This window comes from Sinohyriopsis cumingii, chromosome 7, assembly GCF_028554795.1.
Source record: "Sinohyriopsis cumingii isolate HCF-2022 chromosome 7, ASM2855479v2, whole genome shotgun sequence".
Taxonomy (NCBI): Eukaryota; Metazoa; Mollusca; class Bivalvia; order Unionida; family Unionidae; genus Sinohyriopsis; species Sinohyriopsis cumingii.
In genome coordinates, this window is record NC_142967.1 from 73,348,847 (window position 1) to 73,376,534 (window position 27,688).

At 35.3% G+C, this 27,688-nt stretch overlaps 1 protein-coding gene across 3 annotated transcripts in view; it reads left to right on the plus strand.

Moving 5' to 3' along the window:
• Positions 1-27,688, plus strand: part of LOC149795516 (cGMP-specific 3',5'-cyclic phosphodiesterase-like) — a 412,811-nt gene that overhangs the window by 145,055 nt on the left and 240,068 nt on the right. For all 3 annotated transcript variants that reach the window (XM_089965316.1, XM_089965315.1, XM_089965317.1), the window contains exon 5: positions 15,471-15,611. In XM_089965316.1, coding sequence (XP_089821442.1) covers positions 15,471-15,611 — 141 coding nt within the window. The remainder of the gene's footprint in view (positions 1-15,470; positions 15,612-27,688) is intronic.

Here is a 27,688-nt window from a genome sequence, read left to right on the forward strand (position 1 = left end):
TTTATGGTGCTGTTCTCCACAGTCATCATGAAAAGGACTAAAATGGCTCTCACCATTGCACAGAAGAATTTCATACTTATACACTGTAGTGTCAAGCTCATGTGGTGAACAGATTTGGACATATTTATGATTTTATATGCACCAGATATTTTCTGGTCAGGATTTAACTAATTTTTCAGGATATCTTTTCATACATGTATAGTTTGTGTTACACCAACATTTTTGTATAGTGATGTTCTTTTGATAATGAACATTTAATTAAATATGTGGTACATACAATAAATGATGTACTACTTCAACACTTGCGGTTTGTCTTTTTAAAGCAGGGGTCAAGTATGTGTTTGTGTGTATGGTTTAGTTTGTTTATTTGACTTGTGTCCTCTATTTCTCAGTATATACTTATCATAGGTTTGAAATAATAGTTTAGTTTCAAGTTCAAAAATCTGTGTTACAGCGCAGTTTAGTCATGATTGCTCTTTCTTTAGGCAATTAAAAATAATTCTTAGTACCAATCTTGAAAATTGACTAAGTTCTTTTCCAGGGTTTTCCTTGCTGAAATTTATCCAAAAAATTCTAAGTCCAAACTGTCCATGCTTTTCCAGGGTTTTCCATGCTGAAAAAAATTCAGAGTCCAAAATGTCCATCGTTTTCAAGGTTTTTCCATGCTGAAAAATTTCAAAGTCCAAAATGTCCAGCATTTTCCATGCACAATGTCCAGGGTTTCCATGATAAATTCTGCAGAATATTTCATTTTTCCATCATTTTCCAAGGTTTTCCATGTTTTTCCATCGTATTCCAGCCTTTTCCAGAGTATACGATGGAAAAAGTACAGCCGGGTAGTGTAATACAGTATGGGGTAATTCAAATGGTAAAAACATAACAAATCTGGCACATTTTCAAAAAAGAGCGTTTATGCTAATATCATTCCAGAAAGAAAGCAAGGAAAATTTAGCTGGTATGTTAAAAATATTACATATTAAAGACCAAATCTGTTTGAGAAAAGCCAAATTAATGTACAGGATATCAAATAATAGTGCTCCTGAATATTTACACTCACTATTCCAGTATATAGGCTACCTGGTAATACTTCCCACCTGCGATCCATGTCTGCCAGATGGTATAAAATTCCCAGAGCAGGGAATTTTAAAAAAAAATGTTTCCAAGACTCTGGAACTTTGCTCTGGAATAGTATTCCAGTTGATGCCCACTCTGTTTCCTTTTCCAAATTCCTTTGCATGAGGGCCTCAAGGTAGATTAGTTCTTAGCTAATTGTGTTACCCTCTTTAAATAAGGTCATTGTTATTATTATTTATATTATTATTAATATTATTATTATTATTACCAATAAAGAGGATGGGATATCAGGAAGGAAAAAAATTTAGAAACATGATTTTTTTTTGGGAGAAGCTTATATCCATCCAGCGTGAGGGTCTCCAGGCTCAGTCAGACATTGGGAAAAGATAAAAATGACAGAAAACTCCAACCCACTGTTAGTAAAGTAAATCAGCCAACTGAATCTGGTTCTTCAGAACAAGTTTACTACAAATATAGTTAGTACAGGGTTCCCACGCTACCGGGAAATTGGGGAAAAAGTCGAGAGAAATGATAATTTTATTCCCGACCATGAAAAGTCCTTGAATTTTGCAAATATTGACGAAAGTTGGGAAAAACCCAGGAATTTACCTCCATAATGTGACGCACAAAACAGTTACGTAATTGAGTCGTAACTGAGTTTAATTTATCGATTTCTAACCAGAATATTAGGAGGTTGCAGTATGGATCATTTGGGTGCTTGTCATAAATATATTTTTTGAGACAGTCCAAATGCTCAGTGGATTAGATTTCAACTAGTAAACTTTTTGTTTCACAGACAGATATCCATATTTTTTTTATTATTATCAGAGATGGTCCTGGCTTTTAAAAAGTTGTTGCCCCAAAAATCGCCAACAGCAATATTTTGTCGCCAATTTTCAAAAAATGTTGGCAGAACAAGTAGTGAATATTTTTCCAAGTGTATTAATGTAATAGGCAATGAAAATTGCAAAACATGGGATAGTTATTACTTTATTATCAACAAGCAATACAGCTATAAAATTACAAAACCATTACATGGCTGTTTTGTACTATTAAAATGTTGTAGAAAGTCACATGATGATCCGTAACAATTTTATGGCTACCCACTTGTTGAATGCATATGATGTTTGCATATCTACTCTAAGGTCTGAGAGTTAGGTGGTGCCCTGAAATGGAAATAATCATTCATTTTTTATGCCATGAATATTTCATTTATGATTATACATGTTCTGATTAAATATATATAATTAACAAGAAGTTGGCATTAATGCAGCAATCACAGTGTACCACAGATTAACATCACAATAAATATTTTAAGATTGTACACGTTTTTCCCCATATTAGTCATTTAAATCCATAGAATACTAGAGTTAATACATTAACCCCTGGAGGTTTTTGTTGTTTTTGCCTGAAATTCAAGTAGAAAACACATTTTGAAAGCCATTTCTGAATAGATGCAAAAACACCAAATCCCAGGTGATTTTTCAAGAACATATTGCCAAGTTGTGTTAGAAACATCGTTTTTCATTGGCTATTTGGCTTGCATATGAGCAGAAGGGTACAAGTTGGATTTTTTTTAATTATTTGTTTGTTGCTAAACGGAGCCATTATTTTTGTATTGAGACCACTCTTTATTCCAAATGCCCATCTTATCCTACTTTTGGCAAAGGTTCATCCGTCTGTTTGCAGTTGATACTGGTTTACCTTAGATCTGAGACCAAAAAGTCTAAAATACACACACAAAATCGGATCCCGACCACAAGGCAATTTTGGGTAGAAAAAAATCGGGTCCAAAAAATGAGGTTTTTCCCTCTGTAATTTGTAGTGCAAATAGAAACTCCAGATTATTTGGTATCATTGTAGAGCTACATCTGTCTACCTTTCTGTAATACCACCCACTTTAGTGTATTGTGCATGACCATGATGCTACAGAGCTCGGCAGTAGGCTACTACCTCCTGCCACATTTACTCGTCGCTAGGGGTTAATGTGTTAACAAGCTATAATATAATATTCTCAATACCTGTGTGATACACAACTGGTGCAGCTTTGGAACAGTTATGGTAGTAGTAAGCCGCAAAGAAAGTGTTCCTCATGGCACTGATATAGCATTTTTACTTTTACTGATAGCAATGATTTTGGCTACTTCCATGGTCTTTGCATCCCGCATCACCGTTAGTGCATAGGTATGACTGCTGTCACCTGAAAAAAATGCATTATCAAAATGTAAAATATCTACTTTCCTGACATATACATTATCTCACTCATTTATTTTAAATAGAAGCATCAGATATTAAGCAAGTCTATATTGTGTATATTATTTTTCAAATAATAGTTTTGTAAGGAATTTTAGTTAATAACATGTTAATTATAAAAACCTATGATCATACCTTGCAGTGTAAGATAAATGACGTATAATGGGACCGTCGATTTCATGCATTCAGTAATTAAATGCTCCACCCACCTTTTTATGGCTAGCTTCACAAAGTACATCTCCATCAACCAGGAGTTTCTGAAATTTATTTTTGCTGCGCTTTACATACTTTGCTTGTAGTGAATTGCTTCCTAAATCCCAAGAATGATCACTGAAAGCTGTAGAATGTTTCTCAACAAGCAAACTGTGATCTCCTTTTCCACCAATGAAACTTACAAGAGTCAACACCTGGCATTAATGTACCATATATATAAGCATAAATTCACACACATTTTAAGGATTTTTTGATATAACAAAAAAGGGCATGGTTTATTTGTCAATCAATTGCAGGTGTTTTCACTCACTGTAGAACAGGTGGTTTCTTTGTAGTATGTCGAATAGGTTTAAGTCTAACCTTAAGCTATTGGATAGAATATGAAATGGGGAGACGTTTGGGGGGGGGGGGAGGAATAAGGCACTCCACAAGGAGAAACAGCATGTCCTTTTTGAAAATTTCACGTGTATTGGAAAAATTGGAGAATATTTAGTGAAAATAATGCTTAATTATGCCTCAAAAACTTCCCGCTGGTAGGTTCCAATCTGCTTGGTTTTGGATTCAATCTCCCAACTTGGCTTTTGAAAAGATTTATTTTTTGCATGACACGCTAGAATAACTACTGTACGGTACTTTATTAACTAAATTTATTTAATGACTATTTGAATATCTTGGAAATTAATGAATTCTTTATGTACATTTGAAACTTCAGCACTGTCATTTTTCGTTCGTTGGAACTTTTTCAGATTTCTTGCAACTATTGGCATTGATAGGGCTTTTAGGAGCTCCCTGATTATGGAAGGTATTAAAACCAGTCTAGCATCACAAGCAGACATCATGGTGGCATTAAAGCATATCCCCTTAGCAGATGGGCTAGCAAACTTAAACGTTGTTAAATTGAGTTATACCTGCATGAAATCGATACGAAAATTATTTATTTTGTCAGAAATTGCGAGAGTATTAAAATTGTTGTGTCTTAAATCTGCTGAAAGATGAAGAAACTAATGCATTGAGAAATTTGAGCTGGTACTAGTGATTTCGATAGCATGTCGCACGAGCCCACAGAATCTCACAACCATCATTTTGAAATATTGTAGAAAAAAATATTAAATGAAAGATGTATGGTGGTTGTAATAAAAATACAAAATCAAAAGTGCATAACATTCTCTATTTATTCCAAGACCAACTTCGGAGTTTTGTTGTATCACATGATTACTACGTTGACATGTGCTCTCTCACATATGGAGCATATGAAGCAGGTAACCAGACTACTCTGCTTAACGAATCAGACTGGCCCAGTTTTTTGTAGTTATTCTCGAAATAAATATGTTGAGAATTATATGTTCTTTCTGCTTTTTACAAAAGGTATCAGACTTTCATTTAATATAATTGAAATGTTATACAACAACACTAAAAGTGAGTTTGTTGTTGATATCACATGCCTATTGGACTTCCAATGTCATTGTTTGAGATTTGTGAAGTAATGTGACTATTAACACAAATGGCGAGTACCAGGTCAGGTTTCATCTATGCCGAGTTTCGTCTAGTCTGTCAGCCGATTAAAGACATAATGATTATAATACTTGCCATTTTTGAGAAAATAAAAAAAATTCGTATTAATTTCATGCATGTATAAGTCGATATAACCTAGTTTAAATTTGCTAGGCCCACTGGTAAGCTATCTTACAGTGGCGGCAGATTCCAAATTTGATATGTAATTGCTCTGAAACCACACTCCATCCAAAATGTCCAAATGTGAAAATTGGGGTTGGAATATTTGGCAGAAACCCAGATTAGAAAATTTTTGAATCTCTGAGCTGAACTTTGGTGCGAAACTATTACACAGTGACATATAGCTTGAAGCATTGGTTTCAGATCTTAAATAGAACGCAGGAAAAATGTGAAATTGTCGTTCCTTTTATTATATATTAAGAAACGATAATAGCTCATGTATCAATACAGGTTTGGGGACTGGTTCATTGAACTACAGGAAGATGTTGATTTTACAGAAAATTCAGTCCTTGTTTATACAAAAATATATAATTTTGAAGATCTTTTGTCAAAATTTAAATCAACCCTTTTGTAAATGTCCTTAAATGATGGAATTTTTAACCAAATCTTCTTAAGAAGTTTAGGTTTGTTGAAAAATCTTGTTTGAGATTTTATTGGCATACATGATTATCGTTTCTGACATGTATGTTTTGGAGAGTCTTGAAAGAGAAACATCTTTGGATTTGGAAAATGCATGTTTTACAATCCAAAATGTTCTTTAATTCCATTCAGTAATGATCATATGTTAACCTTGAAATTTTTTATTTCATCCTGGAAGAAACCTGGAAATTTATATTTGGAAAAGCGTGGGAACCATGTTAGTAAGAAGCATACTGGATCTTCTCATTCTTGTCAGGGCAAAACTAGCAAAAAATGGATACTAAAATGTCACAGAAAGAAACAGTCTCTTTACTGTTTTGCAGAATCAAAGTGTGAGATGGTTTTCAGAAAGTTTAGTGATCAAGATACAGTGTACTAAGCGGTATTGCTTGCTAATAAAGAGTACCATTGCAATGTTTGATGCAGGAAATAGTGTCTTAGAGAAAGAAGAACTATGCATTCATGTTATGCAGAAGATTCTGTAAAACCAGTTGACATTTGCTAATAAGGTTTTTATTTCCCCTGTAAGTACCTCAGGATCCCTTGAGATGGAATGGGTGATGAGCCAGGGAATGGTCCAGCATCAAGGAATCAGTACTTCGTGTTTCTCTCGAGTTCTGCAATTTTGCGATTCCAGTAATTTACAGCTGATATTTCATGTAAATTTGAAATCACCACGGGGCAGAAACTTCCTCTACCATTTTAACTGCTTTATACAGTCATAACTGTAATGTACTTCATTGTTTCATCGTTTTTGAGTGTGTTGTCTCTTGCACAGCTTTGCACAATGGCAGAATTGGGACAAAGCCAAAGGTATCCTGTCAGTATGGGTCATGGACTATTGCAAGAAATATTGCAAAATAGAGCCAAGCAGCATTTAGCTGATAAGGCCAAAGATTTCTCCATCACAGTTGCAACAAAGCACAAATATTCCCAATATGCTAAATGATAGCCCTGTTGTGGCAGTAAAATCAAAGAGAAATCCTGCATCTACATATAATGGGACTATGCCATTAACGATAACGAGTTCATCATGTGACCGGGAAATCTTAAGAGAGTCAGTGACAGAAAACATGACTTCTGCACAACAATGGTGGCGCCAAGATGAGTCTTATTGAATGGCAAGCGACACACAATCAAGTGATGTGGGACCGTCAGCTTGAATTATTGACAAATTTGTCAGCTACGGTAACAATTTGAAGTCACAAGTTGAAGGTCTTGGCATAAAAAACCCATGGCTGATATGCCTGTAGTAGTGGATTGTTTACTGCATTCAATGGCCGATCCCGATCCCATCTCCAGGCATGATGAATGAGTGTTTGATACAACTACTCTGATTGGTTACAAATGTTTTTTTCCAAGAACTAAACAACTATTAAACCAATCAGAAATGATTTTACTTTTATTTGTGGAAATTTGAATTGTTCAGAAGCCAAGGGTTACTGTTTGAGAGCAGTTTCACTACACATGTTCTGTTCATGAAAAATTGTAAATGATGGTGGACTTAAGAGTAATTTTTTTTGAGAGCAAAAATAAGGACTTTCTCTGGTTTGATCTAAAAAAATACTGAGCAAGCTGAGGAAAGATATGTTCGGCAGTTAGATATTTTGCAAGATTTAGATTCGGACATAGAAGTTTTTTAGATTGAATCATCAGAAGATGAGGATGCTGACAGTGATGATGATAGAGTTCTTGCGGATAAACGTTGCACATAATTTTGTAAATACTGTATAAATAAGTTGTGAAAGACTTGGACAAATAGGAAAAAAAAATGCATCACTTCAGACAAATTCATTTGGAATAAATGGTGAAAATTTTATTTCACTTTAATTGGATATAAAAAGAGAAATTAAGGTAAGAGTGAATGCATGTGCATAATGTTTTCAAAAATTTCAAACAGGTAAAAGCTCTGGAGCACAAACAGCTAGATACAACTTAGTGCTTCTGGGGCATAGCAGCAGAGATACTGATAACAGTACTGGGGCTGAATGAGTTAAGGCCACAAAATTGCCAAAATTTAAGTGTGCCTAAAGTAAATCCGGACATTGGGCAGAAGTGAACAAAGCTACAAAACAAATGGATGCCAAGCTCCAAAAGTTCAAAGGAACTGTTGCTAAAGCTAGTGTTTCCTTTCCCAGGTTCATGGATGAATTACTACATAATAAGTAAGACGGTACATCTGCAAATGTAAATAAACTGCTTGTAGATGCTGGTGATGTATTGCGGATGCTTTCTTCTGCATTTTGTGACGTGTATATAAGAGGAAAGAACTGATCAGGCTTGATCTCCATTACAGTTAACAGTCTCTCTCTGCAACCCAAAATAAAGTAACTGACCTCCTGCTTGGAGATGATCTGCCTAGAAAAGTTAAAAGTATTGCAGATGCTCAGCAGATGGGGAACAAAGTGTCTGGAAAGCTTTTGACTTCAAACACTGGAAGATACTCAAATTATAAAGGTGTCCAGCAGGACCCAAGTCTTTTTTATTCAAGATGGGGGCCAGGTCCTAGCCCTATCAATGCAGCCATACCAACGGGGACCACAGAACCTCAATAAAAGGAGATCTTACAACCCTCGTCAAGATTTGTGAACAGAGGCAGTGTTGCATCTTCCATAAAAACTAAAAGTAGCAATTTTCCCATTCATGAGATCTGTTTCTTTCCCAGCCTTATATAATACGCCAGAAAATTTTGTTGCTGGTGAAGTTAGTTCATGTGCTGAAAAATGGCAGAAGATGACCTCTGGTGCATAGATTTTATCTAATCTGAAAGGTTATAGACTTGAACTTTTGATAGCAGCCCAGTCCAAACTTGTATTCCAAAACAGAAAATTCTCCGACAATGAATCCACTGTAATTAAAACTGAAATTGATAAACTGCTGAAAAAGGGTGTATTGGAGAGAATAAACTTTGACTGTGTAAAGTACTTGTCTAACATTTTCAGTAGAGAAAACCGTGATGGGAGCATACGGGTTCCTGCTTGCTTTCAATGCACATGTGGTACATCACCATTTTAAAATGGAGACATTAAAAACAGCACTGACCATGGTTTGCAAAGATTCTTATTTTGCTTCTATTGACCTGAAAGATACATATTACTCTTCCAGTTGACATTGCTCTTCAGAAATATTTATGCTTTCAATGAAAGGAGAATTTTATCAGTATACCTTTTTACCAAATGACTGGCATCTGCACCATGATTATACAACAAAATTATGAAGCCTGTTTTTTCTTCCTTGCATAAGATGGGTTATCTCAATGTTGTCTATCTGGACGATAGTCTTCTTCAAGGTTCAACATACACCGCTCCCTCGATAACTCGTGCCTGGATAACTCGCGGTCCCGTTTATAACGCGGTGTCTGTCTTGGCTCCCGATTTTTTCCAGAGAAAATGTATTTAAAATATCTTTAAAATATGCTGAACATGAAAAAATTACGATAAGAATTGATAAATTAAACCTTGACACATTGCTCATTTTATCATCGAAAATGGTGATTAATGCCCGTAAAAATATAATCCATATTTTGAAATTTTTAAGTTCTAAAGAAGAATTAATTTCAGAGATCTCGAAAACGCTTAGTTACGCGTATTTGGACGCCAATTTTTGATCTGGGATGCAGAAAATCACTGAGGCGGGAGTCCTCCGTACACATGTAATAGGTGCTCGGGAAAATTCAAAGATTTGCCGGTCCTGTTTCAGCCACCTGCTTTGTGGGAAAATGTGTTGATCAGTTAACTGTGCTGATATTTACAATGACAGAATTCAGTGACTGAAAGACTCTTTGATGTACTGTTGCCATTTTATAAGAGTACATTAAGAACATGATGCAACAGCTAGGCGGCTAGTTCAAAGGCTTTGACTAGCGGCCGAGTGAGAAAATGTACTGATATTTAGTGATTGAATTCAGAGGCAGAAAGACCCTGTTTTAAAATCCTAGCGAGACCTCTGTTTAAAGATATCATATATTATGTAAGTTTTTATGATAAATAGTTGTCAGTATACTGTAAATAAACAGTCTGGTGAAATAGCGATCAATGAAAACTTCTGATAAATGGTAACAGGTGGCAACAGAGAATGAAATAAACACCAATTAAACGTCTTCTTTTTGAAAGTCACGTTCTAATCCTTTAATTCTGTTTCAATGTAAACATTATAATCACAACATATTCTGTTCATTGAAAACATGAAAAGAGTCAATCGACCGTCACAACGAAACCCGTGAGTACTTCTGTGAGAACCTAATTACATGTACATGCCGGCTTTGTTTTGATCAACAACTTGGGGAAGTGTTTGTTGCATTAAAAAAATTCGATTACAAGAGACCTCGGGTGCTGGATTATGGGTCTTGGAGCTGCCTTTGACGTAAAGCAAAACAGTAACAGAGACAACGGCGATGATAGTGACTAAGAATGTTTCAGTGAAACTGAGTCATTAATGCCGAGGCTGTTTGGGAGAAATTCGTACAGACTCATGGTCCTGAGATGGGCGTTTGTCTTGATGATATGGAGGAGTGGATTTGTGCTGACAATGATTGCCCCACAGCCGAATACATCTCAGATGAAACTATAATTATTTCTATAGCGAACAAATTTGCAGCAGAAGACGATCCTAACTGGAGTAACACAAGTGTTGAAAGTGATGCAGACGCAGATGTTGCACCCCCACCCCTCTGCACAGGAAGCAATCAAATATTTTGATATTGCCATAAGGTGGCTGGAGACCCAAAATGTTGACTACGTAAAGCTCATGCAGTTGAGAAATCTGAGAGATTTTGCTCGGCGGCAGAGAAACCAAGGAGTAACACACACACACAAAAAAAATAACTGATTTTTTCAAAAAGTGAATTGATATTTGTCAAGCGTGGCACAAACGGCAAGTATTAACTTGTTCTAATTTACGTTGTTTTAAATTTGTAGACCAATTAAATACGTCTGTACTGATTAACCCTTGTTTTTTTTGTTTTCCATTTTACTTCTATCACATTCAGAAATATTTATCTATCTATCGTTCGATCAACACTGTTTCTCGAAAAGAGTCGATCTTTTGTATATAAAAAAACGTCTAATTTGGATCAAACAATAAAACTACAATGTATCCAATTCAACATAAATATTAGTGACGTAGTACACAATATGTGAAGTGGTACACATGTTAAGCGAACAGAAACCACGTGGAATAATGTTTTTGATGATCACCTCAATATACTGTAATTTATCCTGAAATTAATGTTGTCCTATGAGGAAATAATAAAGTACACCGTTATGAAGAGATATTTATTACTATTTAATCTCAGAACGATTAACAGTATAATCTGCCTACCCCCCCCTTTATTTCTCCGTTATGTTGTCAATCACTTTATTGCTTTTGGGCTTTTTTTATAGGTCCCTCGATAACTCGCACCTCACTTATAGTGCGGTCGATGTTTCTGGACCCCGATGTGCACGAGTTATCGAGGGAGTGGTGTACTTAGAATGTCAAAACAATGTGTACCATACTGCTGCATTGTTGGATGATTTAGGATTTACAATACACCCAACTAAATCCATTTTGCAACCTACGCAAACTATCAGCTTTATGGGATTTCTCATTAATTTAGTTAATATGACTGTTAGATTGACTGAGGGAAAGGCACAGACATTGATTGAGTTTTGTGAAACAGTCTTGAAGCAGAAACATTTGACTAATCGTGAATTAGCACAATTAATAGGCACAATGGTTGCTATTGAGCCAGGCTTATAATATGCCTCTCACTACTACAAACCTTTGGAAAGGGAAAAAGACACATTACTGAAAATGTACAAGGGCAATTATGATGCATCAATTTCTCTTTCCAGCAATACTAAAGATACAATTGAATGATGGATCCAAATGTTAAAATCAGTTTTAAGCCAGTTTGCAGAGGTAACCCAGACATTATTATCGAAAGTGACAGTTCTCTTATAGGATCAAGAGGGGTTAATGAGACAGACGATGTTAAAACTGGTGGTTGTTGGAGTAGTACTGAGAAAATGAGTCATATCAATGTTTTAGAATTGCAGGTCTGCTTCCTGAAATTAAAGTCTCTGTGGATACAAATATAACTTACACATAATACTGTAGCTGTTGCCTTCATTAACAAAATGGGAGGTAGGATAAGATTACTAGATCAAATGGCCTGTGATGCTTGGTTTTGGTGTATAGAAAGACAGATTTGGTTGAGTGCTTGCCATCTTCTTGGAAAGAATAATGTAGAAGCAGATCACCTATCTAGGAATTTCAATGATGCTGCAGAGTGGATGTTAAAGCAATCTTTAATAAAAATTCATGCAATATTTGGACAGTTTGATATTGATATGTTTGCCTCTAGATTGATTCATCAAATTCACAGATACGTGTCATATAGACCATACCCACATGTGTGGGCCATTGATGCTTTCTCTATGACATGGTCAGACCTAATTTTACATATGTTCCCACCTTTCAGCCTGGTGGGGGGGACATGTTCTGAAGACGGTAGACGACTGTACAGAAGTGGTTCTTGTAGAACCATTGTGGACAACACAACCCTGGTTTCTCTGCCTTTTGTGACAAATTGTTCAGCAATCGTACATTCTTCCACAGATTTGCTTCCTGTTGACCTTGCCTCAGGATCCACTCAAGGAACATCAACTGCGGAAAACCCAGCTGTGTTTCACTTATCAGGAAAGCCTTGTTCTGTAAAGGCATATGAGGTCACTTTTCATTTGGGAAACATATTGATCCCCTTGACCCACCTATAAATTTGGTCCTGGCTTTCCTGACAGAGCTGTTTGACTTTGTTTTATGTTACAGCTCAATCAACACTTCCATATCGGCTATATCTAGTTTAGTTAAATTGAGTAGTAATGATGGCCTAGGTAATAATGTGCTCATAAAAAGATTTTTGAGAGTTTTTATACGTAGGCCATGATTGCCAAGATCTGGCATAACCTGGGATGTGAGAACTGTGCTTCAGCATCTGGAAAAATTGTTTCTCTTGGGGAACATTTCTTTGAAACGAGTGACTCAGAAACTAGTGGTCCTGTTGGCATTACATAGTGGCCAGAGATGCCAAACTTTGCATGTCATAAATATTGATGATATTACTATTAGAGTTGTCAGAATTAGGGACCTTTTGAAGCAAAGTAAACCTAGTCAACATCTATCACAAATGACTTTCTGCATATCATGATCAAAGACTATGTATAGTTGAAACCTTACAAGAATACATCAGTATAGAACTTCTTCCCTTTGGCGAAATGAGAAATTTTTTTTGATAACCACACAACCACCTTTTAGAGCTGTTGCTAAAAGCACCATAGCAAGATGGATCAAGACTGTTACATACATTTTTGAGGCCCACTGCACTAGAGCTGCATCAAGCAGTTATGATTGTACTTACTGCAAGTTTTGTCATAAACCTCTATCGGATAGCTTAGATTTCACTGACAGAGTAACATGCTTTGTATACATGCTCAGCCTTAACAAATGCATGGATGAGGGGTTAATTTTTCAGTACAGGATGGGCTACACATTGCAGCCAGTATAAATGGTGGAGGCAGAACCCGGGAAAATCCCCCCAAAAGAACACAGACCCACGAGAAGCTACTGGCAAGCTTTCTCACGTACCCACATTGGCCTAAGCCAAGACTCGAACCCATGCAGACAGAAGTGAGATGGCAGTGATCTGTAATGGTGAGTGCTTTAGACCACACAGCCACTTGGGAGTTCTGGTATAGTGTTTGAAGTTGACACGAGGCAGCCAGGCAGCAAAAGGTATTTATGGATTATTCATTGACCATGTGACCTTTGTTTGAGTGGTTAGCTTCAAGGTATATTCGCTTGCTTGGCCACTCAAGCATCCAAGGTATTGAAGCTTTGGAGCTTATAACCCTGGTTACCATAGCTTCACACTTTGATATCTTTATGATGGTCCCTGTTAACCTTTCAGGAAGGAGTGTCTTTCAACAGCTATCTTGCAGAGATATTTGGGAGCTGACTCCAAAACAATGAGATGCTTAATCCCAGTGTCACTAGCATTTTTTGCAGAGCTTTTCCACATCTGTAGAGATGCCAACTTAGATACTTAAAATGCATTTTGGAAGTCAGCAAGGATCTGTTGAGGGCAAGTCCATATTCATTTTAATCCCTAACTGATCCTCCCAATATTATAAGTATTAAAAACACTGGCTATTTTCTCTGGTTTCAGGTCAGGCTAAAATGGTGAAGTGTCCTGAGCCTGAGAGATCTATATGTGTTCCCTGCTTAAACAATTTGGCAAAGTTTTTAATGGAGCCACCAAATCCCTTTGAAACTACTTTTCATCCTTTATTCATCTGGGTGGTCAAATAGGGCAGAAGCAAATGGTCTGCAAACCATCATCAATGAGAAAGACTTTTCTAAGGAGTCACACCATCTCATGTTAAGTTCCCTATCCTGACATCCAAGTAGGTTCCAGGCTATAAAGTTTATAGAGGTCAGCAAATATGGTAGTCAAGGAGAGCTTTTAATTTCAGGCTCTTTTCTTTGGCCCAGGTTCCCTGCTAGAGCCTTTATAAGGGTGATGGAGCAATGATGACTCACTCAAAATTGTTGGGCATTTGTGTTGGCCAGTATATCAGCTCTGGTTGATGCTCATTGTTCTTAGAATCTTGGCCTATCAGCTTTCTGCTACTAGCAAATTGGTTACCCATATTGAAGATTCTTTCAGTTCAAATTCCGTTGGGATAAAAATTTTATCATGCGAGCTGGTGCTTAAATTGTGTCAGGTTTCTGGCTGGAGTTACAATTCAAAACCCAGAACCTTATTCTTTACTGCATACTGATGCCTTGGATTTATGCTGGGGTACTCACCAAGAACAGTACGGGGTAATTCTTCAGGTCTTGTGATTTATGGAAGAATCTTCTTGATATTGACAGCCTAAAAATGTTGGTTGTGTTTTTGGTACAGCAGGGTGCATCAATCACGGAAGACGTGTCTGTGTTATGATGTTCATAGGCAGCTAGTCATGAGTCAGTTAGCTTCCCTTAGGTTGGTCATTTCAGGAATGTAATAATAGGAACAGGTAAGAGTTTATTTAATGTAGTTTTGGGTGGTAAAAATTAATTTAATTGTTTTCCTTCCTGTTAATATTTGACAAATTTCCTCCTCCCTTCTTGTGGTCAAAGTCAGAGACTTTTATTCAGAATTTCTATTTATAGTTTCCCACCATCTTTGGTTATCATTGTTCAGAATCACTGTCAGAATTACATGTATATTCTGCTTTTTTTGTGTAACAAAGTATGTGCACATTTATATTTACAGCATTTAGAAATTACAATATCTTTACAAATCATTATGAATTAGAGTCAGTGCTATTTTTTTCAAACAGTTTGGCTGAAAATAACAACGATCACCTTTGTTGATAAAGTCTCCTACTAAACATATTCCTGTTGTTCTAAGACTTGTCAGATGTCAACATTAGGGTACTGTAGTAGTCATTGAACATTGTTATGGAAGAGAAGGTTTGTTGTTCCTAGGTGAATGAGAAAAGCATCTCGTCATCAGATCATAAGGACTTGAGAATGAGCTACCATGTACTTTCCCATCAACTTGTCTTGAGTGCAGATTTGTATATTATGATTACATTTCGATGAATTCAGTTTTCAAACACAGGTTCAGTAGCTTGAAATTAACTGTACTTTTTATTTGACAGGTCATGACTTTGCAAAAATATATGCAACCCTGCCTAAGTGGACCTATCATGTATGTTTTAGTGAAAAAGTAAATTGTTTTTTTCCAGTTACTGCTTCAGTTAGCAAAGGGTGTATTTGAGGAGCAGTCAAACCTTGAAAAGCTTGTACAGAAGATTATGTTGGATTCGCAGGACCTGTTGAAGTGTGAAAGGTGCAGTGTCTATCTCGTTGACAACACATCAATGCATGTAAGTACCAAATCAAAAATACTTGAGTAAAGTTAACTTGTATCGTTAAGTAGGGTTGAAATGAAACTTCTCACCATGTATCAATCTGATGCACTATACACTGCCAGCAATACAATACATTATTGATACACATATCAACTTGATGGTCTTTTTATCAGTTGAAGGTCTGTTAGTGGCAGGGTGATGCTATTTCATGTGACAACTTCTTGGTAAATTTCCAGTATGCAGATTAAACAGAAAGACAGAGACCTGTCATCTCTTATTGTCATTCTCTTCCTTAACAAGATAACAAAATTATACTTCCAAACACTGAACACTAGTTGTTGGTGATTTTAATTAACCTTAAAGGTCATTTTAGGTTGCTTTGATTTCATCCAATGCAGAATTCTTGTGGTTACTAGACTTATTGGTTTGCACTGCATAAATCAGGCGCTCGCATCTGTTAATGAAGAAAATTATTGACAACACCCATTTCCCTTCTTCAAATTAACAAAAAAGTGACTATAACACGTGATATTTGGAATCTCCTACTCGCCAGGTCTGTGCTAAATATTTTTGTCTCATCAGCGCATTTAGTCCTTGATTACATGTATCATCATAAAAGATGACATTTCAAACTTGCTCTCCATGTATGACTTAAGTACTTAATATATAATAGCCACTTTTGTGCAGAACTTATCTGTTGCTTCATTTCTATAGAGTTTTGCTGCAGTGCTTCTGATTTGTCATGCAGAGAATAAATCACAGTTCTGATTGGTGGTTATTGTTTTACCCTGGACTTAAACTATAAGTCCAGTCAGAATTGAAAGTTACATATTTAATTTTGTATGCCACACTGGAAGTGTAGCTTCAAATTCAATCCAAGCAAGCAAGATACAAAGCAACAGAGCAGCTTTGTGTAAAAGTGGTTATTTACTGAAGTATTTAAATCGTAAGTGAAGAAGTCTGGAATGTCAACTTTGTGTTGATATATGTGATCAGTGGCTGAATGTGCTAATGGGTTAAAATAATTAGCATGTAATTGGCAGGGGTTGGTGGGTGGTGTTACGTATATCTATATTGTTTACTTAATTTTTGTGTATAATTGAACTTTTAGCTAATGTTCATTTGTGGATAACATGTTGACATAAATAACGTATGTCCAGGATTGTAAGTTGCAAGTAAGATGTTGATGGAAGTTTCCAATAATAAATGACTAGATCTAGGGAATTCCAGAACATTTTAGTATGTCTTTATAGATAGATGTTTTCTAAACAAATATTTATTCCTGTTTCATTCCTGTTTTATGAGCAGTCTCTAGAATCATTTGTGGTTGTGTTCATATATCATTCAAGAGGAATTATTTAAATCATTTATTTGAAGTACTAAAGTGCTTATGAGACGAGATGTTTAAATATTCATTTGTATTACATATGTTATTGAAGGGTTAGATTTATACACACTACTAATTGGTTTATTTGAAGACATATTGAAAATACTCTGGATTACATCATTGAGGTACATCAGGACATTCAGGACTAACACTCTGGATTACATCAGTATGGTACATGAGGACATTCAAAAGTAATTAAATTCATTCAGAATATCAGAACATTCAGGACTATTGGAATTCACACAGAAAATTCTATACTCTTTGGGACTGGATAGTACTAATGGGATTAACCTGTATTAAAGTGTTTCTTAAATAATAACTTTGTAACTTGGAAAAGAAAATTACCTCTTGATTTTTACTTAAATTGTTGGTTTGCATGGAAAAGTAAATAACTGATTTTTGGCTTAAATTGTTGGTTTACCTTCTGTTACTTGTTTTAAGAGTCTTTGTAGTACATAGATTTCAAACCCTTTGAGTTAGTCCCTTTGTATTAATTTGTAGATTGAAGTCAATTCAGTGTTGTCAATAGTTTTTTTTTATATATAAATCTCATGGAAATGAGTGTACATGCTGCAACAGCTGTCTTAGATGATTTCTCAACTTGAAAGACAAAAAGGCAAACAACTGATACTTTTTCATAACAATTGAAGAGTAAAACAACTTCTCCTGTATCAATATGGGTATCAATATGGAAAAAGTATTTATGCATTGATATATTGATTAATCCTTTATCCCAATTGATAAGTGCTCTGTATTACTGTAAGTTAATAAAACATATCTAGTGAAAGACTCCGGTGATTTTCTAATATAAAGGTCACTAATACTGAAAATTTTGTGCAATTATTTTTCAGGGTTCTCCGATTTACCATAATCCGATTACCCACCCCCATTTTTAAGTTTGGATGCATGAAAATTCCAATAGCTGAGTCCTCAGAACATAAATAAATTGTTTGGCAAACATGTATTATATTTGATCTGTTTCTACAATGTGAGTAGAAGTCATGTAGTGTCAAGGTTATGAAACAGAGTCAAAGTTTTTGTAAAAGGAATAGATGAAATCTCATATTGGATCTTAGTAGATAAAATTAAAACCTCTAACAATTGTCATGGCCTTATCATAATCAGCACCATTCAGCAGAGTATTTTAAATCCTGCTGTAATGTTAGAAATGCTCCAAAAAAAACTTGGTGTACATTTTTTTTAAAAAGTACTGAAGGCTATTCCACTAAAACATATACCCTCCCCCCCCCGGGAGAAGGTACTTTCAATAACATCCAACCCATAACAGAAGCAGTTTAAAAAAATTATGATCCACCATTAGATATGTTTTAGTCAAAAAAACACTGCCGCCTACAGGAGCATATTTTTTTTTTTTACATAATTTCTGGCTGTGGGTTGGTGGGCAGCAGAAGCGATTTTAATATTGGGTTGGGGACAGAAGCGATTTACATGACAGCTGAATGGAGGTAATCTACTAAATTCTTACAGATCATATAATCTGCTTCATATTTTTATTTGTATTCATTCATTATAATCAATCTTGTATTTGTCTGTCAGCCATGTATGTTTCTGATACTGTGAAATCACAGATTTTCTTGGTGGCTTTTTATTTGTAGATGTCATTGATCAGACCCTTAATACCTACTAATTTATTGTAGATGTCATTGATCAGACCTGTAACACCTATGAATTATAGACGTCATTGATCAAACCCTTAATACCTACTAATGTCCATGAATATAGATTTTATAATAGGAATTTCTATTCTAATACACAAATCATGAATTTGTATCCTTACTGAACTGATGTATCCTTACTGAACTGAGTTTACTAAAGTGATCAATATGTTTTGCTATTTTCATTTGTTCACATGCATGCTGCTTTTGGTTTAAATAGTAGTTAAATCTTGTATTGCTTTAAATGTGTGGTCAGATGCATATATTTTCTGCATATTTTTACATTTTTTCGTTTCTTCTAAGAACATATTTCAGTTACCTGACATCTTTATTTTTATGCCTTGTTGCAAGACTAATATAAGTTTTTAAAGAAATAGAATTGTAGGAAGTTAAATATTTTTATATCATAAATTAGATTTTTAAAATTGGATGAAAGTCAAGGAATCATTTTTTCCCAGAGTACTCATAAGGTCAACATCATTGCAGTTAATTGTATTGTCAACAGCATCATCATCACTGATGTTCTAGCAGTAACATTCTGCACTTTCAATCCAGTTGTCTCAGGTTCTATCTCCCACTTCTAGTCTTTCATAGGGAGACTTATACCAATGGTCTGAGGGGCTTTCCTGGCAAAGTGGTACAAAATGCTTGTCATGTGATTACTTGCCTCCATTGTGTACAGGAGAATGTTGCCAGTGCAGTGTGACCCTGCTATAACATGGTAATTGGGAGATTTAGAACCCCACCATGTTACCAAAACCAAAATTGCAAGCTTGTTTTAAAGCTCGTAGCAAGCTTGCCACAAGCTAATTTATAAAGCTTGCAGCAAGCTTGTATTTGGAACATTGCAGCAAGCTTGCACATGCTTAATTTTGCAAGCTTATTTAACAAGATAGTGTCATAAGCATGCACAAGTTTGCGCGAGCTTAAGCTTGCACAAGCTTGTTACTTATTTACCTAGTACAATAAGTATGCACAAGCTTGTTGCTTGCTTACTCAAGCTTGTTACTAGCTTGTGGCAAGCTTGCACAGATTTCTTGCTACAAGCATCTGGGCTTTCAAAAATCACACGATTATGGTTCCTCCCCCCCCGAAAATGTGAAGGGGGGGTCTGTGAGTCCGAAGGCCCCTGTCCAAAAATGCATTTTAGACTCAACTGCTCCTGGTGGACCATATTATCATAATATATTGCAAAGTTTTACTTCATTCCAACAAAATAATCTGCATATTTAATGATTAAATAATGTAATCTTATAGTTGCAATGCACTGGAAAAAAAAAATCTGTTACGCCAAAACATTAAGTTTATGTTCAAGTTTATTCATTCACTGCAAGCTTACCCAAGGCTGCAGAAGCTTTATGTGTTCCCCTAGCTGCAAGTGTCACGCCCCTACGAAATGATCATGAATAATTCATAAAATGTTTTTGAATGGTTCATGAACTTGGTTCAAGAACCATTCATGAAAGTTCATCAAAAGGTTCATGAACTATTCATGAATGTGCATGAACTGAAAATGGTCAGTTCTTGAAATAATGACTTCATGAACTGTTCATGAACCAACAGTTCACAACCTGTTCTTGAACAGTTCATGAACTATTCATGAACTGAATTCATTAACAGTTCATAAAAGTCCACAAATTGGATCATCATCATTCATGAACAAGTGCATGAACATATTCATGAACTTTGATGAACAAAGTTTCTCAATGATTCATGACTTCATGAACAGTGCCTATAAAAAAAAAATTGATTACCTTACAAGTCACAAATACCCATTTCATCCTGACTCATAAAATAACCTTAGATGTGGGGGGTTTTAATACAGTATAAGATGCAGCATATTATATTAAAAACTGTATTTAATTTCAGATAAATTTTAATATGCAACAAAGTACATGTAAACTAACAAGTGATATTCTTTTTTTTTTCACCCTTAGCAACACTTTTTGTATGTTTTGTAATTTTTCTTTGAAAAATTTTCAAGTGATATTGGGGCAGTTGTGTGCAATCAGCATATTTCATCGTCATGGGGCTGTCTTTCAGTGGGGTTTCTCCTGATCAATCTTCTTCCAGAGATTGACCTGTCTGATACTACTCTTTTGTGAAGTTGTTCAGGGCCTATAATTTAATCAAATCCTGTCCATTGTCACTGCTGAATGTCTCCATCTGCAACTTAAGCCATTCCATCTGATTACTTTGTGGATCTTTAACATTGCTGCAGCAGTCACAATTTAATGTCTCTTCCATCTTGGCCATAGGATCCTCCAGTTTTCAAATTTTCCTCCTTAACCTACAGACTTCATCCTCTAATAATTTTACTTTTCTGCTGTCCACTCTGAAGAAAAAAGGTAAAGTTTGTTAATTACAGATAATCTCTGATCAACATTGTTTTTAGCTTTTAGCACATTATCATTGTACCCCACTTTACTTACTGGAATAATATGATCCATCTCAATACACATAATACATAGCTTACTGAGCATTTATATTATTGCAGAATTTTGTCACTAGTTCTATATTAGTCAAAGCTGTCCAGCCATAGGTATAGTCACAGGAGTCAGATGTTTTAATCAGTAAAATGTGACAGTTTATTTTGACAACATCGTTACACTAAATAACCGTATCTGTGTGCATGTGTGTGTGTGTGTGTGTATATATATATATAACGGTTATTTCGTTCTTTCAAATATTGTTGCCACTTTTTATTGATAAAATGTCAGACTTGTGTGGTATAGGCCCTTAGTATGTTACTAGTGCATTGACTCCGACTCTGCATGTTGCATATAGCTGCTTTGGGTTTCATCACGTTTTTATTTGCACCTGTATTGTGTACAGCTTTACACATTAACTATTTTGTTATTTGTTTTTTTTTAAATTACCAAATTACATCAGATTATAGAAATATTGATGTTATGTCAAAGAAAATGATCTCGAACATCTCAGTTCCTATCGATGTCGTACCACGTCTGGTATCAAGAACTGGGGGGTGGGGGTGATGATGTTTAGTGATTTTCAAAACTTTGATGAGCAAGTTTAAATTAGGTCTGAACAAAATCGTGTATCATTAGCTTGGTTATAAATAATATGATGACATATAAAAACCAGTAAAATATCCATATAATTTCTATTGAAATAATCATGAATGATCAAGAAAAAGATACTCACCATAATATTGGTCATCCAGGCTTGGTACGCTTTTCTGCCTAAGTTTGCTCTCACCAAATCATTTCCTTCATATTCTTCAAAATCGCTTCTCTGCACATCTACTTACTGAAAAATGATATTGAAAATATTCTCATCTGTCCATTCCACGGAGTCCACGGTTTTTGTTCGAGGTTTTTGCCTAACCATCTGCATGCTCTTTCGTTTCTGGGGAAAAAGATATTTAACTGTTGAAATCTCGTGCGTATATTAACCAATCGTATCACGTCTTCTTTCACAGTCATCCAATCAGGATAATCGGTTTTTATGGCAAATTGGCAACCAGTGACTAAGTCAATAGAATATGCAGTTTATAACAGTAATAGAAAAAAACGTTAGGACAAAGTCATTGAAAGCTTTTTAAAACAAATACATTTTGTTCATGCTGGCCAGAAAATATTTTCCCATATTAATGCAGAACTACTCGGGTTAAGTACACGAGTATTGAATTAAAGATGTGTGTGAACATTTATACAGTATCATATCATTTAAAAAAGAAAAAAAATATTCACTTTTATTTAAATTTCACTAATATTGTGAGAAGTTTGTATGATGAATTTTCATGAACATTTTATGAATATAATGATATAGATATTTAATATACATTTTGTTAAGAAATATCTTGGTATTGCATCAAAGTATTTGAATTGTTCATGAACCAAGTTCATGACATTTTAGGAACTTGAAAGATATAATAGTTCATAAAAGTTCATCAGTGTGTTCATGAACTTCAAGTACATGATTCATCAAAATTCTTGAAGTGTTCATGAACTTGGTTGAGGAACTTTCATGAACAGTTCATGATTGTTCATGAAGTCATGAATTTGTTTTCGTAGGGGTGATGGTGATGGTGCATGCTAGTTGGATACATGGTCTGACACTTTCACATGCAATGGATATATATATATATATATATATATATATATATATATATATATATATATATATATGAATGAAGAAACTTGTTGCAAGCTAGTTTAAATTTACTTTCTGAAACATACAAGAAAGCTTGCGCAAGCCAGTTTTACTTTCTGAAGAAAACAAGTAAGCTTGTTTTACTTTTTGAAGCAAACAAGAAAGCTTGCGCAAGCTAGTTTTAACTTTTGAAGCAAAAAAGAAAGCTTGTGGTTATATCCTACTATCTTGCCTAAGCCTGCACTTGCTTGTACAAGCTTGCGCAAGCATCCTAGTTAAGTTATAAACATTAAACTAGCTTATTGTAAGCTTACCACAAGCTTTCAGCAAGGATGCATTTTGGTTTGGGATATAGACCGAACTGTGTTATAAGCAACCAGGTCACTTAGCTAAAAAAAAAATGATGCATATACCCCAAAAGCTTTGCCGGGGGTGGGCTAGATAATAACTGCGGGCAGTAAAATACGTCCTTCATCGGCAGAGTTATCATCTTAAATCGATGCATATTAAATGAGTAATACACCTGTAATGAAAACAGTGAAGGCCTATATAATAGTTTACTTTATTTAGACAACCACGAATTCGTACATAAACGTGAATACTGTTTTTGTGTATATATATATATATACACACATGTCTAATGCAGAGTATGAACAATCCACAATACAAGTGATTCCATCGAAAATATGCACACACACACATTTAAAATATTCATTAATTTTGTCAGAGTGGAAAAATATAGTACAATCACGTAACGAATGATGAAGCACATTTACTTTTCAGTACGTCCCAAGTCGGTAAAAGTTAGTTTGCGTTTTAAGCCATGGTTGGTAGCATTTGTAAGCATAAACTTTTTCCCTGCAAAAATGAATCTTTCACAGCACAGTTGACGTGTTCAGTCACATTAGAAAATGAAAAAATCCATCAGATTCCAATACTTTTATTTAAGTTTGGTAATGACTTCCTTTGAAGAAATGTTTTTTTTTTTTTTGTTTTTATGGAAGACTGTAGTGGGCTTTCTTTAATGAAGTGTGCATGCGTTATTGAAGTCACCGCTAAAGGCCAGCTGTGGAGAACCAAACTAACGCCCATTTTTTACTGTGGCAGCAACATCAAATAATTGTATTGCATGATTGAGACTGATTTTTTTGCATTTGCTGAATATGTTTTCATAACAATCGGTTCTTCACAGGTAATCTCTTTCCTTTGAATTTTAAGCAAACTATTTCAGAAGGAATTGGCCATCATTTTGGTCTATTCAAGTAACTGTTCCTCCCTGGATATTGAATAAACCAACAAGTAAGATGTGTTTTTGTTTTTTTTACATTTGTGGTAGCAGCGTGATGCTGCCTTCCATGCATGCATCAGAAATTTAACAAAGGGTCAATGGACAATAGAGATGCAGATGTTCTGGTTTGATGACTGGGATTATTACAGAAAATGTGAGTGTTCTGAAGGATTTAATTCTGAGTAAAAAGAAGATGAATTTTACTTACCATCCATATACATATGTCAGTCTATGTAAATATATTAATTATAAGCAAGCAGCTGAAAATCTGACGAAAGATAGATTACGAGATCATGTGTCATTGGGTGGATCTCCGTTACCAGAAATGTCAGCAACAAAAATGAAGATATCTCACAACATACTGTACTCATGCTAGATGTCAATATAAGCAGATTATGATATAACAATGCACTGTTTAGATGGTTTGTCAATATGGACAAAGAATTTTGTTTATGTAACAGTAGATAAATTTCAGCGCATTTTACAGCAGGTTTGTGGCTTCCTTTCATGGGGCCTCTGAATTTCTCCACTCCAGAACAGTGGTTGTATTTACAAGTTTAAACAGCCAACAATGTTGCCAATACAAAAAATCGCCAGATATTATATTTTGCAATGAATAAAGGTAAAAAATCGAAGTTTGCGACATTGGCGAAGCACTACGCAATCCCAGAATAAACATTTTACATGTTTTTTTTTCATACTTCTGAGATGAAAAAGCTATTTTTTGTGTACGAGAAAAATACGTATAGAATTTCAGGAGTCACACCATGATCCTGTTGTATTATTCATATGTGATTTCATCCCCACAACAAAAATACATGTATATGAAACTCTGGGATCCACAGCACAACCATGTTATATCCAAATTCGTGTTATAGCCGAGTGTCCTATAGCAGGGTCACAATGTACTTGGATTTTCTTCAGCAGTAAAACTGGCTGTCATATACAGATTCTTTTGATCTGAAAATGGTGCAATGGACATAATGATCTACTGAAACATGAGGTCTCGTGTCTAAATGATTTTGGCTGTCAGAGATAAACATCAAAACAATAGAGGTTCCATGTGCCCAAGTGTACTAGGGTGCATGCTTTTACAGATCACTTGAACATCTCACTGAGTGATTTTTTGTCAAAGATCAACCAATTTGGGTTGGTGTTCTTTCGGGTTCTTCCTCCACCTAGTATATTGGCTGCCATTTTGTAACATGGCATTATAAACACCCAAAGAAACGAAACAAACTGAACTAAATCAGTCAAATAATCAGCAGTCGCAACAGCAGCAAAGGTACTAGTCCATTATTTTTGCCACCACCGGTATGAGCTTATCAACTTTGTAGACCTCAGAAAATCATCAATTATGCCTTTCTGACAGTTGCATAAAAGTCATCGTCAGTTGGTACAAATGGTTTTTTCCTTGGTGATCATATGAGATGGAGAAGTCTTGAGCTATCCTGAATCACACACTGCCAAAACGTTTACATTTTAGCCCACTTAGGTTTCTCTAACAATGTCCATTGTTCCAGCCAGAACAGTAATTACGTATTCAAGCCATATTCACCGATATCTGGAGATGTGCATGTGTAATAAGTATCTGTAGCAGACAAAGCATAAGAGTGGATCAGTGTTTTTTAATGATGCATTTGAATTGAGCGACAACCAGAATCAACAAACCAAGAAATGAAATTATTCACATCTCTGTGGCAGAAGTATAGTGTATAACCATAATCTGCCAAAAGATTTTTCAATCTTTAAATTTGCCAAAAAAAATTCCAGCCATACTAATTAACACATTAACCCCTGAGCCAAACAGCTAGGCAGTCCCCTGAAGCATACTTGCAGAGATCACCTAGAGCAGTGTTAGCCTTTCCAGTGCCTGTATCCCTGAGACTAGCTGACAGCAATTGGATTGCAGATTTTTATAGAGGGGGCTTCTTACAATAAAATTATTATTTTATTTGCATTCATTTAATTCAGCTGAAATTTGGCACGGCAGTTCTCAATAAACTTACATACATAATGGTATAAATTTCCTGCTACATGCAGAAATAAAACTAATGCATGATGGTGAAAACAAATGATGTACTTGCCAATTTGCTTCTCTTGCCGTGAATAATCGATAAAATCCATTATGAATTCACAAAGAATTATTAACACCATCAACACATGAAATAATTATATTTTATGTACACAAAAATTCCACTTGTCGTCTCTTGTAAACTAAACATCCTGTGAATACTGTACACAAATGGGCATATTTTACTTGCTCTTTACTTACCTTTCTTCCTAAGAATTCTCACTGAAATTTTTAAAACTAATAAAACATTTAACAAACCTTGAACTATGAACACTCATGTTAACAACGTATATTTCCCAAACATTTATTTAACGATTATTCAAAAGAAAAAGAAGCTCCACGAAATCAAATGCATTTGCACCAGGGTCTAAATCCATTGCTGGTCCTTGGTAAGTTGGTATAGCCTCTTGTCAATGTGTGTTTTATCATTTACGATCATCGATCAGCTCTACTTTCATTTTCTTCTTCTTCTTCAACATAATCATTTTTGTCACTACCGCTGTTATTTTCAGTAGCTTTTTCGATGTCACTATCAATCTCGTCTGATTAAAATCCAGAAAATTATCCATCAGAATCCGTCAAGAAAAAGTCTGCTCCTAGAGGCTGATTCTCATCAATTTGCATCATTTTAAAATCGAAATATTTTCACTAAATCAACTGATATCGAAGTGAAAAAAATTTCCCGCTGTTCAGCAATGTGCGCTCTATCTATGTAAGCTAAAATTTGATTGGTTAAACTGCCTGCATTAGTAGGAAATGGCTTTAAATCAACCAATGGTTTGCGCAGAGTTAACTCGTCGTGCGGGAGAAAGGCCTTGCTAAATACTGCCTCTTAAACTCGGTGCTCGGGAGACAAGCTATGCAAACTCAGCCACTTTAGCGAGGCTCGCGGGAGATCAGGGGTGTAAAGTACAACGAGTATACTCGTCGCCAGGGGTTAATGTGTTAAGTGGACATAATCACCAGAATGGACAGGAACAGACCACAAAAGATATAAGCAGGTGGTTAACTCATTAACCCATGAGGTTTTTGTTGTTTTCCCCAGAAATGCAAGTAGTAAACACATTTTGGGGGCTATTTCTGAATACATTCTAATACATCCACTTCAACATATTTTCCGTTAGCCTAATGGCTAGTTGTGTTAGAAACATCCTTTTCCATTGGTTAACAAGTGAACATGGCCCACACGCAAATTTCTGTCTGTTGGGTTTTGAAGTGCTTTCTACTTGTACACTGTAGGTCAGCATGCAGCATCTGTTGAGTTCATTTGAGGTGCCAAAAAGGGTGAATTATTACTAAACATTTTGTTATACACGCAGGTGATTGTATCATTGATTATAATATAAATGTCAGTCATAAGTCATGCATGCATTATAAAATAATACTTTTATTATTTTATGCTAATGTAAGACTGACAGATAACCTGTAAGCAGCAATATGAGCCCCTGTAGTTTTACACTCCTTTGTACATATTTATTCATGCATTTCTTAATGTTATATTTTATATATCAAATAAATGGTATTTTTATTATCAGGTGTTTTGTAAAAACT